Raw genomic sequence first — 16,718 nt, 5'->3', positions numbered from 1 at the left:
TCATTTTTTCTTGAAGGTTAGATAGACGTCCACTACTAAGATGTGCCATGGTTTATTTAACCAGTCATTTATTGAGAGACTTTGTTTTCTAAAAAAACCAAAATCCTGTGTTCAAGTCATTTCATATTTTGGCTGCTGTGTCTTTAGGATCTATTCTTAGAAATGGAGTCACCCAGTCAAAGGGTAAATGCAATTGCATTTTTGTACTTTTTATAGGAATTAAGCCATTTTGCATTGAGAGGGATTTTAAAAAAGATTTTTCAAATGTTCACATTTAATATACAAGATTGTTGGAAACTTAGTGCAGTCTTTAAAATCTTGAGTTACTTAATGAACCTACACACTATTCTGGCTGGTATCTGAGACATGGCCTGGTACGGAGTTCCCTGGTTCCTGCTTTTAGGGCATCTACAGTTTGTCTATGGAAACATGACATGTGAATGAAGAACAAAGAGGAGTCCAAGGTAGAATATATGTATTAAAAAACTAAGGTGAGAGCCCAGCTCAAGTCTGTCTCTTTAGGGAGCCTTCCCTGTTCACCCCAGGCCACTGAGTCCCCAGTCCTCTGAATTTCATTAGCACTTTTAGTGACAATTACCCTTTCCCCAGACCAAAAATTTTGACACCTGGTTGAACAGATATGAATGTACTAACAGGAATCACAGAGCTGAATCTTTGATCTGCTGGGTGCCTCAGACTGAATAATGATTTTATGTAGAGTTGTGTCTGCATTTCCCAAAACATGTTCCTTGTGTCTGCATTTCCAAAAACATGTTCTCTGGACACCTGTGGGATGGTAATGAAGGTCACATGGAAGAATCAGTGTGGATAGATTAGGTTAAATAAGCCTAATGACATATCACTCCAAAATCATGTCTGATGTCCCAGGCTTACCTGGGCATGGAATCCCCTTTCCGTAGAGCATCTCATATTACTCCTGTCCCATGAACCACAAAGAACCAAATGTGTAGGTTTTGTCTAAATGGAAATCAAAGGCGTCTCTACCAGTTGACTAACTTGTACAATTCTGTGTTTTTGACTAACCATTTTCAATTTGTTTCTTTCTAGATTGAATCATTAAAGAAAAAGGTGCAACAGAAACAGCTCTTAATACTGCAGCTTCTAGAAAAGATATCTTTCTTAGAAGGAGAGGTAAGAAGCCGTGTCTCTTTAAGCTGGTGTCTTCCCTACCATTAAATTTTATGTTGCTGAGCCTGCCATCGACACTTAATTAAAAATATGGCTACTTCCTGGCCTTATAAAATTGATTGAAGGTTAACTGCCAACACTGAAAATGAGGTTCTGACAGCTAGTTTTTCTTTACCACCTGGCTCTCCTCACCCCAGCCTGCCGCTCACCCCTGATTTTGGCTGTTTTTCGTGTCCAAGGATTTTCCTAGCAAGTCTGATAAGCTTTTGATTAATACTGATCATTGCCAACATTTGTGTAGTGCTTCATAATTTGCGAAGTATTCTCACATACATTCCTCATATGATTCTCTCAGCAACTTTAAGAAAGGCAAGGCAAGGATTGTTATCTTTGTATTAACCAAGTTTTATAAAGGAGGCACAGAGAAGGCAGGTGGCTTTGCTCAGGAACAACCAGCTCGGCAAATGCCAGGGCCAGGTGGAGAGACGGGCTCCCAGTCGCTGCTCTTCTGTGACACCGAGTCAGTGTGCTTTGGCAGTGACTTAATTTTCACCTGAAACTTTAAAGCCTTTTAGTACTCCTGACTTTCTGGCTTTTTGAAAGTCATTTTGGGGATTTTGTGTAGGTTCCAGAGAAGGAAATTATGGAGTTGGAAGAACTTTAAGGGCTGAGGTATTAGCAGAAGGAGAAGCCAAACTATTTGCTCTGAAGGGTATTTAGTAAGAGCTTGGCACTGAGCCTCTTCCTTCCGAGTCCCCTGAATCCCTCCTCGCCTGTCTCTTCATTGTAGTCCCTCCCCAGGGACAGCCCAGGAGACAAGGGTGAGGTAAGGGGCCAGGAAAGAAGGGACATTTATCAAGCACCTAGTACTCGTCGGGCACTGTTAATGACTTTCCATATCCTCTGTATGACGTGGAAGTTGAGTGGAATCAGACTGGTGCTTCGTGTTAGCTGGCTGAAGCTGGGGAAGTTTCTTACAAACAGTGAGGCTGTTAACTGCATCTACGTGTGTGCCCGGCAGTGAGAACATAGAGTGCCTGGCCGGTACTGAGCGCTCAGTAACGTGTAACTTGTTAGTGGTGTCCTCTTTACTAAGAGCATGCCCAATGAGTTAGATTATAGTTCCCCCATTTTATAGATGGGGAAATCGAGGTTCAAGTGCTAAGGGCCCGCCCCCTGTGGCAGAGGAGAAGGGTAAGCTTGGATTCAAAGCCTGAGCTCTTAACGACTGTGTTTGTGGGAGTGGTGAGCCAGGTCTTCATTTACTCCGTTTTTTGAGGGACTGCTTACAAAAGTCATAACCAGAAGTCCCTTATTGCCCATGGGGCCCTGGTAGCAGATTCAAGGCCCAAGAGTCTCAGTGTCCTGACAGCTGTGTAAATAGATACTTGTCCTGTGCCATTCCCGTCTTCTGCACAGTCACTGGGCCCAGCTCCTGCCTTCTGACTGGACATTTCTGTCTTGAAGATTGCCCTCTGAGGCCGTAGCTCATGGTGAGGGGAATCACACTGTGCCCAGTGGGAGTCAGAGAGTGAGCGTCGCAGAGGATGCTCATGGGTCTAGAGAGAGGGTGGTTACAGGAGAGAGGAGGGAGATGCTGCCAGGAGAGACAGAAGGTCACCCGAGACAGTGCCCAGTGCCCTTCCCCCTCCTCCTCCCTGGTGGGGCTACTCAAGCCGGCCCTCCTATCGGTAGGTTATGAATTGTCCTAGGGAATAATGTGCATGGAGAAGCCCATACACTTATTTGTACTTTGCTTAATGCTTGGTTTCTTCAACTCCTCTCCTATTCTAGTTTGGGTTGCCCAGATCCTGAGATGTGGGTATCAGTCCACACAGTTTATTTGGGAGGTGATCCCAGGAAGCCCTGGTAGGGAAGTGAGACAGGGAGGGGCCTAAAGCCAGTACTGGGTGCCTTACTGAGGGGGTTACCCCTGTGGGGTCTCTAGGAGATGTGTGCCACTGGCTCTGAGTTATCCTTCCCAAAAGTTCAGAAAGCTGGGGCCTTTATCCACTAACTGCCGTCAGCCATTGGTTAAGGCCTGAGCCTGGGGGCTGTGGCCCTTCTGCTGCGGGCAGAGTGACCTGGACTCCACTGGTCAGAGGAAGCCGCAGGGAGAGTCACAGTGGTGTGTCAGAAATGGTGAGTGCCCAGAGCATATGGGTGGGGCTGACAGTGTCTACTGTGTATAGCTAACAAGCAAGACTTTGAACCAGTTTTTCTTGAGCATTTAAAGATTGGTTATAAATTTGATAGATTAAATTCCCTTAGTTAGTTAGTTAGTATGGCTAATTCCTTTTGACCATTTCAAACATCCACCTTAAACAGCAGACAAAACAGGTACAAAATAAGTTAATGACAAAATTGAATAATACATTTATGCTTTAATCTGTTCTAAAATATTAAATATCACAGGTCTAATTTATTTCTTCATTGTTACTGTTCTTGTTTCTGCTGGTTTCCAAAGGCTATTTTACTTATTTCAGTGTTTTCTTAGACTTAATGTCATTTGGGCACTTTCGAGACAGGAGCAGTGATCTGCCAGATCCAAAAGAGATAGGATTGCTTTTCCTGATAGCGAAGGGGAGAGAATGTGGGTGGGCACCCTGCTGATTCCTAGGTGGCTTCAGGGTGATTCACACTCAGGACCCCTTGTCATTGTGATGCACTGACCTGGTTGTTAGCATTATTAGAAACGAATACATCCCTTATTAATATTTCACCAATAATTAATTAGTTGGACCATGTAGAGATTTCATCTCCTAGGACAGGAGAGACTGAGCCTGAGCACTGGGTTTTCCTCTTTGGCCTGTGTGACTAGTTTATCATGTTAGAGACACACTGCTGACTGTGACCTCTGATGCCCGTGAATTGCTGCCCCTCTTTCTGCCGAGTTGTATGACTACTGAGGCCAACCAGTCTTTCCCTGGGCACTAAAGTCCTGGGATGACCTGATTTACAATTAGCCCTTTTGTTATTCTTTCCTACTTAACACAGAAATGTAATGAACACACATGTAACGAATACTGTAGTAAAAGAAACTACATTGCCTTAACCTACTTTTAAAAATCAATGCGAATTGTCACATCTTATACTCACCCTCCTTTTCCATTAAAATTATATTTTCGTGCACTTTATATTAACTTTCCTTTTGAGTGACATGAACACAAGGCGTTTCTAGACTCTCCTTGTTTCCATGTTAATTATTCCCTTCTCCTTCTCCTTGTTTTGTTGCTCAAATTGTTACAGCTCAGCTGGGGAGAGTTCTCCTACCTTAACTGCTTTGCCCAGGGAGCGGGGTTCCTGGTGGCCTCGGAGTCATTCTTAACACAGGGCAACAACAAAGGGGTGCAGACCCGCCCTCGTTTCTGTCCTGTCTCAAGATAGGATACGGGCTTATCTCCAAGCAGCCTGGGTTCATTTTAGTGGGGAACCACATGAAGATTGACTATATGGGCATGAGTATTAGTAGTGGGCTCATGTGCTGTGCCAATTCTAGTAGTGACAGAATTGGGGGAAATATGTGTTTTTTTAAGACCACGAGGTCACACCAATGTTCTCCAGATTTATCTAATTATATTGCTTTATAGTACAAGGTTCTGTTGGCTACTAAGAATTTCTATTACATTGACCTGTTCTAATACCAGTAATTTTTATACTGTGATTTTCCATCCCCTGCCTTAAACCGTAATGATGCCAATAGTAGTGTTTCAGATCTCTTTGGAAAGGTTTGGTGGATAGATCTGGTAACCTTCTATATTCCATCTTATTAATAAACTACCTTCTTTTAAGGGCCTAATTGCAGACTCCGGAACCAGGCTGCCTGAATTCAAATCTCAGCTCTGCCCACTTACTGGTTATGTGATCGTGAGCAAATTACTTAGTGGCTCTGTGCCTTGGTTTGCTCATCTATAAATTGAAGTCCTTTCTTTAAAATGTTATTCTCTCCACTGAGTTGTTATAAAGATTAAATTATTTAATACTAAGTGATTAGAAATGTATTTGTGTTTATTATTTCTTCAGTTGCCTAGTTGCCAGGGCCTCCTTTCATTGTCAATGATGTATATTCCCCCTCCTCCCCTGCCTCTGTATTCTTCCCTCTTCTTCTTTTAAATAGAGAAAGGTGGATAATTTGGGGCCCTGAATTCATCATTTGTACTTACTGATGCTTGAACTCATTTGATTTTGCAATTCCCCACCACCACTAGGTCCCCAAAAGTTTGTCTAGCCTAGTCCCATCAGATTGCATTTTCATCAACTGGTCAAAACCTTCTTGATACAAAAATGTGCCCATTCTTTTTCCTTTTTTCCAAATGAATTTTTATTTGCTCACCTCTTGAAGAACAAATATCCCATCTCCTACTTTTGATATAGAAGATGTTCTTAAAATAAAATTCCAAGCATGTATCTTTGTAAGGTTGATAAGCTTTCTGAAATTCTACATAAATCCCATTTTATTTTTTTTTCCTGCTGAAAAAATCCTACATGTACTGCTCAATTTAAAAGTCAGAGGGAAGGCTTCAAATGTCTTGGTTTGGTCCATCCTGCATTTAATGTGTATTGTGTGGTCCATAAACCTCTCCACATGTCTGTGGTGCGTTCCTGGGGCTCTTATTAACTTCCCCGTGTAACACTGGGGCAGCAGCCCCCGGCACCAGGGCTCCACGGACGCACTTTATTGGACACACATTCTTGTTTAGCGCATGTGTTACAGCTCTGCTGCTCGTTCCCTGGGCCTGAGGGAGGAGGGGGAGGTGGTGGCTGCCAGACATTTGTGACATAATTTCCCAAAAAAACTCCCCGAAGGTGCCCTACCGGGTCCTTCCTTCCTGGAAGGCACGGGGCCTTTAGAGCCACCGTGGCGTGCATTTCACAGCAGGACACAAGGTGGTGGTATGTGAAAGCGGGAGAGCCCTGAGCTTGGCTCGGCCTAGAAGCAGCCTCCTGCAGGCACAGGCCGGGCGCCTGAGCTGCTTTTTGTCAGCCCGGTTCAGTCCTGTGCTGCAGGGCTGAGAGCAGGTAGTCTTTGTTTTCCTGCATCGAGGCCTGTCCATTTTAGTTTTTAAGTAGTTCTTAAATCTGTCCCTCCCTTCCTAACTTTCCTTGTACTACCCGTGTTCAGGCTCTCACCGTCTTTTATTTTCATCTTGCCAACCTTATTGTGCATTAATTTATGTAAATAAACTGCATCTACTTAAAGTGCATAGGGATGGATGTTCACTAGACTTATTGTGGTGATCATTTAGCAATATATCCAAAAATCAAATCATTATGTTGTATATCTGAAACTAATACGTTATATGTCAATTATACTTTAATAAAAAAATAAAGTGTATAATTTGATGAGTTTTGACAGTTGTATGTACCTGTGAAATCACCACCACAATCAAGATACAGAACATTTCCATCACTCCCCAGAGACTCTCTGTTTCCCTTGGCAATCCTTCTTTTTAGGCAACCACTTTTTTTTTTCAAGGATGGGTCACTTTTATCACTTTAGTTGCTCTGACCTGTTTGCATTTTATGTAAGTGGACTCAAATAGTACGTACTCTTTTGTGTCTAGCTGCTTTCACCAGCACAGTGATCTCAGATGTATTGCAGAGCGGTTCTCCAGTGTATGAGTGCATCGCAATTTATTTACCCGTGCGCTTGTTGATAAACATGTGAGTTGTTTCCAGTGTGGGGCTATGTTGAGGAAAGCTGCTCTGAACATTGCTGCCCAAGTCATCATATGGACATGTTTTATTCCTCTTGTGTAAATTCCTAGGTCGAATGAACAGCTTGATAAAGGGGTTGCAATATTTTATATTCCCCCCGCAGTTAGTGTTCCAGTTTCTCCACATCCTCTCCCTGACTTAGTGTTGTCAGTCTTTTTAATTTAGCCACTTTACAGGGTATGGGCTGGTATCTCGTCGTGATTCTTATTTGCATTTTGTGGTCACTAGTGATGGTGAGCATCTTTTAAAATGCTTATTGTCTGCCCTGGCCAAGGTGGTTCAGTTGGTTGGGTGTCGCCCCATGCACCGGGAGGTCACTGACTTGACTCCCGGTCAGGGCACCTGCCCAGGTTGCGGCCTCGATCCCCAGTGGGGGGCGTGCAGGAGGCAGCTGATTGATGTTTCTCTCTCTCTCCCTTCTTTTCTCTCTAAAATAAAAAACCCATGTATTTAAAAATGTTTATTAGCCATTTAGATATCTTGTTTTTTGAAGGGTCTCATTTGCCTATTATTTTATTGAGTCTTTAGTTTTCTTATTACTGAGCTAAGTGTACTTTTTATACTCTGGATGCCAGGTCTTTGTTAGACATACGTATTGTGAACATTTTCTCTCATCCCATTTGCTTTTTCACTTTCTTGATACATTTTGAAGATATTTTTATTTAGGTTTTTATAAAGTTCAGTTTATCATTTTTTTCCTGTATGGTTTATGCTTTTTGTATTCTATGAAATCTTTGCCTACTACAAGGTCACAGAGATACTCTGCTACAATTTCCTCCAAAAATTTTACAGTTTTTGCTTTGTAATTTAGATCTCTGATTGTTTTGGAGTCATTTTTACGTCTTGTATGAAGTAAGGATGGATCATTTTTCTCCCCACATAGAGCTACTCTACTATTTCCTCTCAACATCTCTTTTAATTCTTGATATTGATCATTGGTGCCACCCTCTCCCCCCCCACCATCTTCTTTGATTAGTCTAGCGAGGGGGTTCCCAATTTTGTTGGTTTTAAAAAATTAAAATGGCTTTTGGTTTTATTGATTTTTCTCTATTGTCTGTTTTCTATTTTACTGAGTTTTGCTCTGATAGTCATGATTTCCCCCCTTCTAGTTATTTTGGTATTACTTTGCTCTTCTTTTTCTAGCTTCTTGAGGTCGACATTGATTATAGACCTTTCTTTTCTTTTAATATAAGCCTTTAAAGCTATAAATGCCCCTCTAAGCTCTGCTTCAGCTACATCCCACAGGCTTTGCTATGATGTATTTTCATTCTCATCCAGTTCAAAGTATGTTCTAATTTCCTTCGAGAGTTTTCTTTGACATATGGATTATTTAGAAGTGTGTTGTTTAACTTCCAAATAGTTGAGGGTTTTAATGTTGTTGTTTTTTTAGATATCTTATAGTTTTTTAGTTCTAATTTAATTGTTATAGTCAGAGAACATACTTTGTATGGTTTTAATTCTTTCAAATTTATTGAGACTTGTTTTATGGCTCAGCATATGGTTTCTCTTGGTTAAATATTGTGAAAAGAGTATATCCTGCTGTTTTTGTATGTGTTCTATAAATATCAATTAGATTTAGGTGGTTAATAATATTGTTTAGATTATTTATATTTTACTGGTTTTTGTATAATTGTCCTAACAATTGCTGAGAGAGGTACTGAAATTTGTTACTATGGTTTTAGGCTGTCCACTTCTTTAATTCTGTTGTTTTTGACATCATATATTTTGAAGCTCTATTAATAGGTACATACACACTTTTTATTGTTATATCTTGGTGATGAATTAACCTGTTCATTATTATGAAATGTTGGTCACTATGTTTGTTCCCACTCTTTGTCCTAAAGTCTATTTTATCTGATATTAATGTAGCCATTCCCGCCCTCTTATGTTTAGAGTTTGCATAGTATATATTTTCCATGCACTTATTTTCAATTCATCTGTGCATCTCTTATAGACAATATGAAGTTGGATCTTGCTTTTTAAAAATACATTCTAATAGTCTCTTTTCATTGGAGTTTATCATCCATTGACGTATAACTATTATGATATAGTTGGATTTAGATTTACCATTTTATTATTTGTTTTCTATTTATTCCCTTTGTTTTGCTTTTGCTTTTGTTTCCCCTTTCCTTTGGACTATTTCAGTATTTTTTCGAATTCCATTTCAATGTATCAATTGGAATTTCGCTGTGTGCCTTTTCTCTAATAGTGATTGCTCTAGGTGTTAAAATATACATCATTAAATGTTCACAGTGCACTTAGAGGTAATATTGTACCGCTTCACATAAAATGTAGAAATCTTGCAATGATATAGGTCCATTTGCCCCTCCTGCTGTTGCAGTTATTATATGTATTGTATCTATATACATTATAAACCCACAATAACATTGCTATAATTTTTGCTTTAAAAATCATGTGTATTTTAAAGAGATTAAGAGAAAATATAATGCAACCATTACAATAGGAAATGCATATTAATGAAAAGAACCAAGTACAAAAGTATTTATAATCTAATCTAATTACATATGAGAGAACAGGGAAGAGACAGAGAGAGACAGAGAGACAGCGAGCGAGCGAGAGCGAGAGAGAGAATCTGTTGACGTACCCTGGCAGTGAGCCAGCACCATTCTCCCACGCTGAGTGTCAGGGGATAGATCCGGAGCCTGCAGATCTGTCATGGCTTGTCAGCTGCTAGGGAATCTGGAATGCATTCTTTTCCTTTACACCATTTCCCACTTATTAGAAAGAATTCATAGTGCTTCATATCCTGCAGGACATGAGTTTGTACCAGGGCTGCTGCTGTGCTCCTGGCAGCGCCCATTCAGAGCAGGAGCTACTGAGCTGTAACCCACATTCGTTCTTTCAGACAAGTGAGCCTCTATTTCATAGAACTTTTAAACTTTTATGTGCTATCTAGTGCCTTAGAATAGAGCCCCAGCTTCAGCTCCAACTTAAAGAGAAGAAAAGACAAATGTAATGTTTTTTCTAGTTATGCAAATAATATGCTCAGTCTGAAAGCATTTACACATTTTTTTATTCAATAAACATTTATCTTGCATCTCTTACATGCCATGCTCTGAGGATATAACCAGTAAGATAGATATGGTCATTGCCTCATGAAAAGTTAGTCTAGCATTATAGAAAAATATGTAGAACTTTTAAATAAACATCCAAAAACCTCAATATACAGAGATGGCCACTGTTAACTTCTTTCTGAATTTTTTGTGTATGTTTGTACCCTTTAGATTTTAGGCACCATCACTTCAGCTGTTTTCATTCCAATATCCTCAGCTTTTTTTCTCCTTTCTCCTTCATTTCCCCCATGGGGCAAATTTCCAGTTTCTGAGCATGTGATCATCAACCTACGTAATGTTTGGCCCTGGCCTGAAAACAAAAATAATTAGAATGCTAATTTTAATCCCAAAGAGCTTGTTCTATTTTATATGTTTGAGATTCTGAATTTTCCACACCTATGAAATACTAATTATTAAGTTATAGAGGTATTTCCCATTAAATTAAATTAATAGACTTACTCATTTTATAGTTTAATAAGGGAGTATTAAAAGCTGAGCTGTACCTTATTTATAATTGCAAAAAATGCATTAAATATCTAAATTCCCATCAATAAGAGACTAGTTAAATAAATAATGTACATCTATACGATGGAATGCTATGAATGCATTAACAGAGTTTGTTGACATAAAAAAGCAAACTAATAAATGTGGAAAGGCATTCACAACAAATTGTTAAGTGAAAAACAGATTTATGATAGATCAGTATATTTTGTTTGTTTCCATTAATGTAAAATTGGATACATATGTATGTACATGCATGGAAATCTATCTGCAAGGATTCCTTAAGTGTATTTCTTCAATCCCTGCTGTGTAAGAGGTGATCAGTAATTGCATTGTGATGGGTGTCCATGTCGCGGGGAAGATCTGATAACACATGTAAATGATATCATGTTTGTTTGTGGGGAAACATACCTTTACTAAAAACACTTTTTTCCCTCATCTCTAGAATAATGAGCTACAGAGCAAGTTGGATTATTATTTAACAGAAACGCAGCCCAAACCTGAAGTGGAAACCAGAGAGGTCGGAGTGGGCTGTGATCTTCTACCCAGGTATTTAGGAATTTCCTGTTTTTCTGACTCAAATTCTTGTTTGACTTAAGAAAATACTTTCCTGGGCTGTTATGATGAGAATTGCATTTTTTCTATCAAAAATATTTCTGCAAAGATAAGTGGTGGCTGCTGAAGCATCTGACTGGTTTCTGTGGGACGGGGGCATTGTGCAGGCGGAGGGGAGGTGAAGGAGGGACCTGGGAAGCCGCCTCAGAGACACCAGCCCTGTCAGGGAGGGCATGGCTCCCTCCCCTCCCCTCCCCTCCCCTCCCCTCCCCTCCCCTCCCCTCCCCCCCCTCTTTCTTTCCTTTCTCAGACATCTCCTGAGTACCTTCCCTGTGCCAGACAGGCCGGAGCACAGTGAGATTTAGGTCCTGTCCCAGGGTGCAGCCTGGAAGGGGGGACAGATATTTGGCAGTCATTTCACAGCAGTGTGAGAGGGCCTGTGAGGTGCTTCGCAGTTATGCAGAGGAGGGGAAGCCTAAATCTTAAACAGAATTCATCTGCTCCCCAGCCCATAGCGGGGTTGTCAAGCGCTGAAGGAGACTCATAAGTGGCGTGCTTGGGTCATGAGCGGGTCCGCCGTCACCGCACCTGCTGCGCCCAGCTGCGTTTCTGAGCCAGGGGACCGGCGCGCTCCATGCTGGGCTCCGCACACGCGTGCCTGGGTCTCCCCCTAGCAAGGTTCGAGCCTGGCAACCAGTGTCTAGCCCACCAGCTCTAGGTGCCCAAAACTGTGCTTGGCCCAAAGAGGACATACAAGAAGTTTATAAGAAGGATGCTGATGACATGTGGTCTGTGATTTAGGTAACCAAAGTCACGTTGTTCTCATTTAATTGCTAGCTTTATGGTAAAAACAAGGCAATTTCATCATTCTGATATGATTAATAGAACATGTTTAAAAAAATAAATTAAAAAGGGGGGAAAGAATATGTAAATAGACTCCAGATCTCATCCTTGCGGGGTACAAAGTACATGATTAAAATAGAGCCAAAAGTGCCCTAGCCAAGTAGCTCAGTTGGTTAGAGCATCGTCTCAATATGCCAAGGTTGTGGGTTCGATCCCGGTAGGGGCACATACACAGATAAACCAATGAATGCATAAATAAGTGGAACAACAAATAGATGTTTCTGTCTCCCTCTCTCTCTCTCTTCTTCTCTCGCTCTCAAATCAATAAATTAGTAAAAAATTAAAAAATATATATAGCCAAAAGGAATGATTGATCATATCCAGGGACTCTTTTTGAAATATAGTTAGGGTATTTCCCTCCTTTTTATTTTTTAAGAACCAAGTGGCTTAATCCACTCTAATTGCCCACATAATAAATCTTGTTTGGCTAGGACCAGTACAAAACTATGTCTGAAACCAATCAGTTGTTTGTTTTCTAGTTCCCACATTTTGGCTTAAAATACGGCTTTCAATTTGTATGCCGAAGGATAGCCTGAAGCAAACTTTTACGGTGAAGTTATGAAACCACAAAGCGGTTTTCATAATGGAAGTGCTGACAGACCCTTAACTTATGGCCACGGTGAACTTGGAAGCCACTTTAGTATCTAAAAGCAGCTTTTCCATAAATGTAACGTTTGCTCTCCCCCAGGATCCATCTTAGCACTTTAACTACCTAGGTCAATCAGCAGAGGAAATGAAAACTACATATCCACATTTCCGACAAGGCAGAATAATATTTCATTCGTTTCCTCACAAATATTTATTAAGTGCCTACTATGTGACAGGCGCCATGCCAGTCCGGGTGGCGAGGACCACGGGGCCTTTTAGAGATAACTTGGGGCAGTAGTTTTCCACCTGTGCTTCTTGGAACCACTGTGCTGTGTGCTAGGGCTCTGGGGCCAGGGTGTTAGCAAGGAGCTGGCCTGTTGGGGACCCCCGTGCACCATCACCAAAGGAAAATAATCTGAGAAGAACTCCGCTTTTAGTGTGTTTTATATGTTGGATTCTAAGTAAGATTTTGTTTGAATAACAAGTTCATGATCAAAACAAATTGGAAGCCCCTGGTCTAGCTTAATCCCATGTTTTATAAATACCAAAATCGGGCCCAGAGAGATAAAGTGATTGACTGGAAGCCACACAGCCAGGATTAGAACCAGGCCTCCTGAGTCCTGGTGTGGTACATTTGTGGTTTAAAAATAATAAATAGAGCTACTAAATTGTGTTGTGTATGTTCCAACAAAATTCCTGGTTCTTACTTGAACCTCAAACTCGCGTCTAACCAATACAAGATTCCATGGTGTTTTCCAGAACATTTTAAAAACAGGCTCTTCCAGTGTTTTAGAGCAGTGAAAGTATTAAGCCTCAATGATGCAGAAGGGTTTGTTCTCGCTTCCTGTCCTTCTTCCACAAAGAAGTCAGCAGTGTGGTCCAGGTGGGGACCTCGGGCTGCAGGGGTGCCCTGCCCAGCCAGCCGTCAGCTGAGCACTGCTTGGGCAACCTACGTAATCTCTCCTAAGCCTCAATTATTTCAACCTTAAAATGGGAGTGAAGATAGCAGTATCAAATCTCATAGGGTCGCTATGAGGTACGTGTATACACGTGAAAATGTGTATAAAGTATTTAGCATGGTGACTAGACTGAAGTTAAGAGCTTAAAGAATAATAGTTATTATTACTATTAACTGAGCAAAAACTCTGACTACATGTAAGACACTCTCAAATATAAATGAATTTGTGCGTGCTAAGACAATTTATTTAACTTAATTTTTATTGGTGGCTATTAGTGCTTTTGTTAAATGTATTAATAGCTTAATCAAGTGTGTAGTGCTATAGTATGCATTGAGGTCTTCAATTAAGCTGTCAGTGGTCTGAAAGCCTCTAGACAGGCCCAGTGGTCGATGCGGTTCTGTCAGCTGAGACATCAGTGTGGTCCCAGAATGTCTCAGACACCGGGCAGAGCAGCCTAGTACCTACAACTCATTTCTCCTTACACCTGCAAAGGTTGAACGCTGTGCTGCAGCTAATGGCATTGGTCTATTAGAGCTGCTCTATATGTATGTACTGCTGAAAAAATTTGAAATCAGCCTTTTCTTTACTTATAGAGCCATCAAGCCCCCTTTATTAGCGCCCCCCCCCCAACACACACATTTCCCCCGTTCCTGCCAACACCTGGCAGCCTGTGGACAGGGGACCCTAGGCTGCCATCCCTTGGTCCAACATTTATTTCATGCTCAAAACACATTTGTTGGCTGAATGAATGAAAGATATACACTAAGTGGGGACCTAGGCAGCTGATCTGCATGATAATATAATTTATTTAATAAAGGACTTGGAAAAACATTCCTTGCTTATATTTCACACCTTTGTGTTTATTATCTCTCTGTAAGCTTCATGAGGGCAGGGGTTTTGATCCCTTTCATTAATTGCAGTCTCTCTGGACTTAGACTAGTACTTTGCACGCAATAGGCACTTAATATTTGTTGCTTGGAGCCATCCTTCGGTAGCACTTGGCAGTTCTTATGCAGAAGAATGTCTGCTTCTTACCCTGGTAGGACTTTGCTCTCTTGGTTCTCTCCTACTTCCCTGGCCTGCCCTTCATCTTCTTGGATGGCTCCCCCTTTCCTTACAAGATCTCACTGTGGGAACTGCTCCTGGCTCTATCTTGGCCACAGTAGTTTCTACGAAGGTGGCATCCAGTCTCACTTTACCTCTTGCCTCCCCGTGGCTGAGCCTTCAGGTAGTTGAATCTCTGTGTCTTGCACACAAGTCCTCACTTCTGGCTGCCTGCTGGGCACTCCCAGCTGGTGTCTGCTTGATCTTCACACCCGCCCGATCCTTCACAGAGCCGGTCATTTTTCATCAGTCAGTTTCTCTTAGTAGTGGCTGGACACTGGCTGGAAGTTAGATCTGGGTTTGGATCCTGGATATGCCTCCTCTTGCTCCATCTATAGCTTTGGTTGGGAAAATTCCTAACCTCTTTGCAAGTCAGTTTTCTCACCCAGAATAGCAGGATTTTGATAGTAATTCCCTCAGAAGCTTGCTGAAGTGAGAGACAGAACGTCCCCAGCACAGTAACCACATTTTCATATTTTGCCTTTGCTGCCACTGTTTTCCCAGTTACCTAAACTCTATCTACTGCAGTCACCTTTGAGACTCACTCACGCAGTGCTCTTTTCCTTTCACGACTTGCTTCATACCTTTCTCTTCCCACTGCCACCAACCTGCTTGAGGTTAGTGTCATCTGTCTCATCGAATCATAGCATCTCTCTGCCTCCAGGTTCTCCTCTTCAGGTCCTTCCCCACCTTCCCCTAATCTCTGCATTACACAAATTCCTGGAGAGCAAGGATCTCTTAGTAGAGCAAGAAGGGGAAGAGGTGAGAAGGTACTCACTGGGATTTCAGGGCCTTTTAAACTATCTTTAAAATAAGATTGAACAGCTTTATTTGAAAGGTTTGATGTATATTCATTAAAGCCACTGAAAGCAATTTCAGGTCAGCTAACCTTAGTTCACAGAGAAAAGTGGAAACCAACAAAAAACAAACAAAAGAAGGAGCCTTCTTTCTCCCGCCCCGAGTAAAACCTGGTTTCCAGCAAACTCATAAATTATGTCTTAATAGGTACAATTTAACGAAAAATATTCCCTGTGGTCATAAGTGCCGAGCACATAGTAAGCACTTTAAAATGCCTACATTTTCAGATTTCTGTTGCAGAGACCAGAACACAAAGTAGCTTTTGTCAAAGCTTTAGTTGCTGATTCTGCTGTCATTTCCCCCAGGGGAAAGACCCCTTTATGGATTTGTAAAAGGTTGACAATAGCCTTAATGTGTTAAACAAAATGGTCGAATTTCAATCATGTGGTTGAAAAATTATTTGTGTTCTTGAAATCTTATTGTTTCCTAGTGATCAACTAAATAAAATACCTCACTTCTTTCTGGTTGGGATATAAGAGCCTGTTTTTGAAACCTAGAAGGTCCACCTTCATAAATATTTCTGCGCTTTATGGGCTTTTAGGGTATTGTCACCGGAGACTATTTGTATTTTGTGGAATTTTCACAGTAGTTGGCAGAAATTGCCATTTGGCTTTTGCCCCTGGCACTCCACTGAACTGCCTGGTGAGGTCACTGAGGACCCCTGAGTTGCCAGATCCTGTGACTTCCTCTGTGTGGCAGGTGACACTCTGACCACTTTTCAACGTCCTTCATCCTCTGGTTTCCTCTGTCATCTGTATGCGGAGTGAGGGCACTGTGCCTGGCCCAAGTGAGCTTCTGGGGTCATGAAGATGAGTGAGATACAGTTTTTCACCCTTTAAGTAATTAAATCCAGCAGAGGAGACAAATGCATAGACCAGTGGGTGTAATGGGGTTCTTCCAGTCGTGTGTCTGAAGCCTGAGTGACAGTCATTTTCTAGGTGTTCTGGGGAAGGTAAGGTGGAGGGCATGGAAAGGACATATTGAATCAATTGGGGAGAGACATGTGAAGTTTAAAATTCCCCCAAGCTTCTAACAGACCCCATTAAGAAGCTGTCTCTTTAATTGAAAATCACTGCAGGGTAATGGGAGGTGTTAGTGATGGGAAAGTTTAGCAAAAGTGAATCTTTGGGAAGCAGGAGATGGAGTGCCACTGCTCAAGGAAACAGTGAGCGGATAAAGAAAGGAAGGGTCATTTCTATCACTGGTGTGGGGAGTCGGGGAAATTGTCATATGGGAGTGATGCTTGGTTTGAGCCTTGAAATACAGGCAGGAATTCATCAGATCGATTTGATTAGGGAAGCAGTCCAGG

At 41.5% G+C, this 16,718-nt stretch overlaps 1 protein-coding gene across 1 annotated transcript in view; it reads left to right on the top strand.

The window, feature by feature from the left end:
- MYZAP (myocardial zonula adherens protein) overlaps window positions 1-16,718 on the top strand; it is an 83,741-nt gene that overhangs the window by 63,670 nt on the left and 3,353 nt on the right. Inside the window, exons 11-12 of the mRNA XM_087821254.1 lie at window positions 1,069-1,152; window positions 10,888-10,991. Of these exons, the coding sequence (XP_087677380.1) occupies window positions 1,069-1,152; window positions 10,888-10,991 (188 nt within the window). The remainder of the gene's footprint in view (window positions 1-1,068; window positions 1,153-10,887; window positions 10,992-16,718) is intronic.

The sequence above is a fragment of the Miniopterus natalensis genome, chromosome 1, assembly GCF_054644295.1.
Source record: "Miniopterus natalensis isolate mMinNat1 chromosome 1, mMinNat1.hap1, whole genome shotgun sequence".
In the NCBI taxonomy this organism is placed as follows: Eukaryota; Metazoa; Chordata; class Mammalia; order Chiroptera; family Miniopteridae; genus Miniopterus; species Miniopterus natalensis.
Note: the sequence above shows the minus strand (reverse complement) of the source record. Positions and strands in the feature narration are given on the sequence as shown.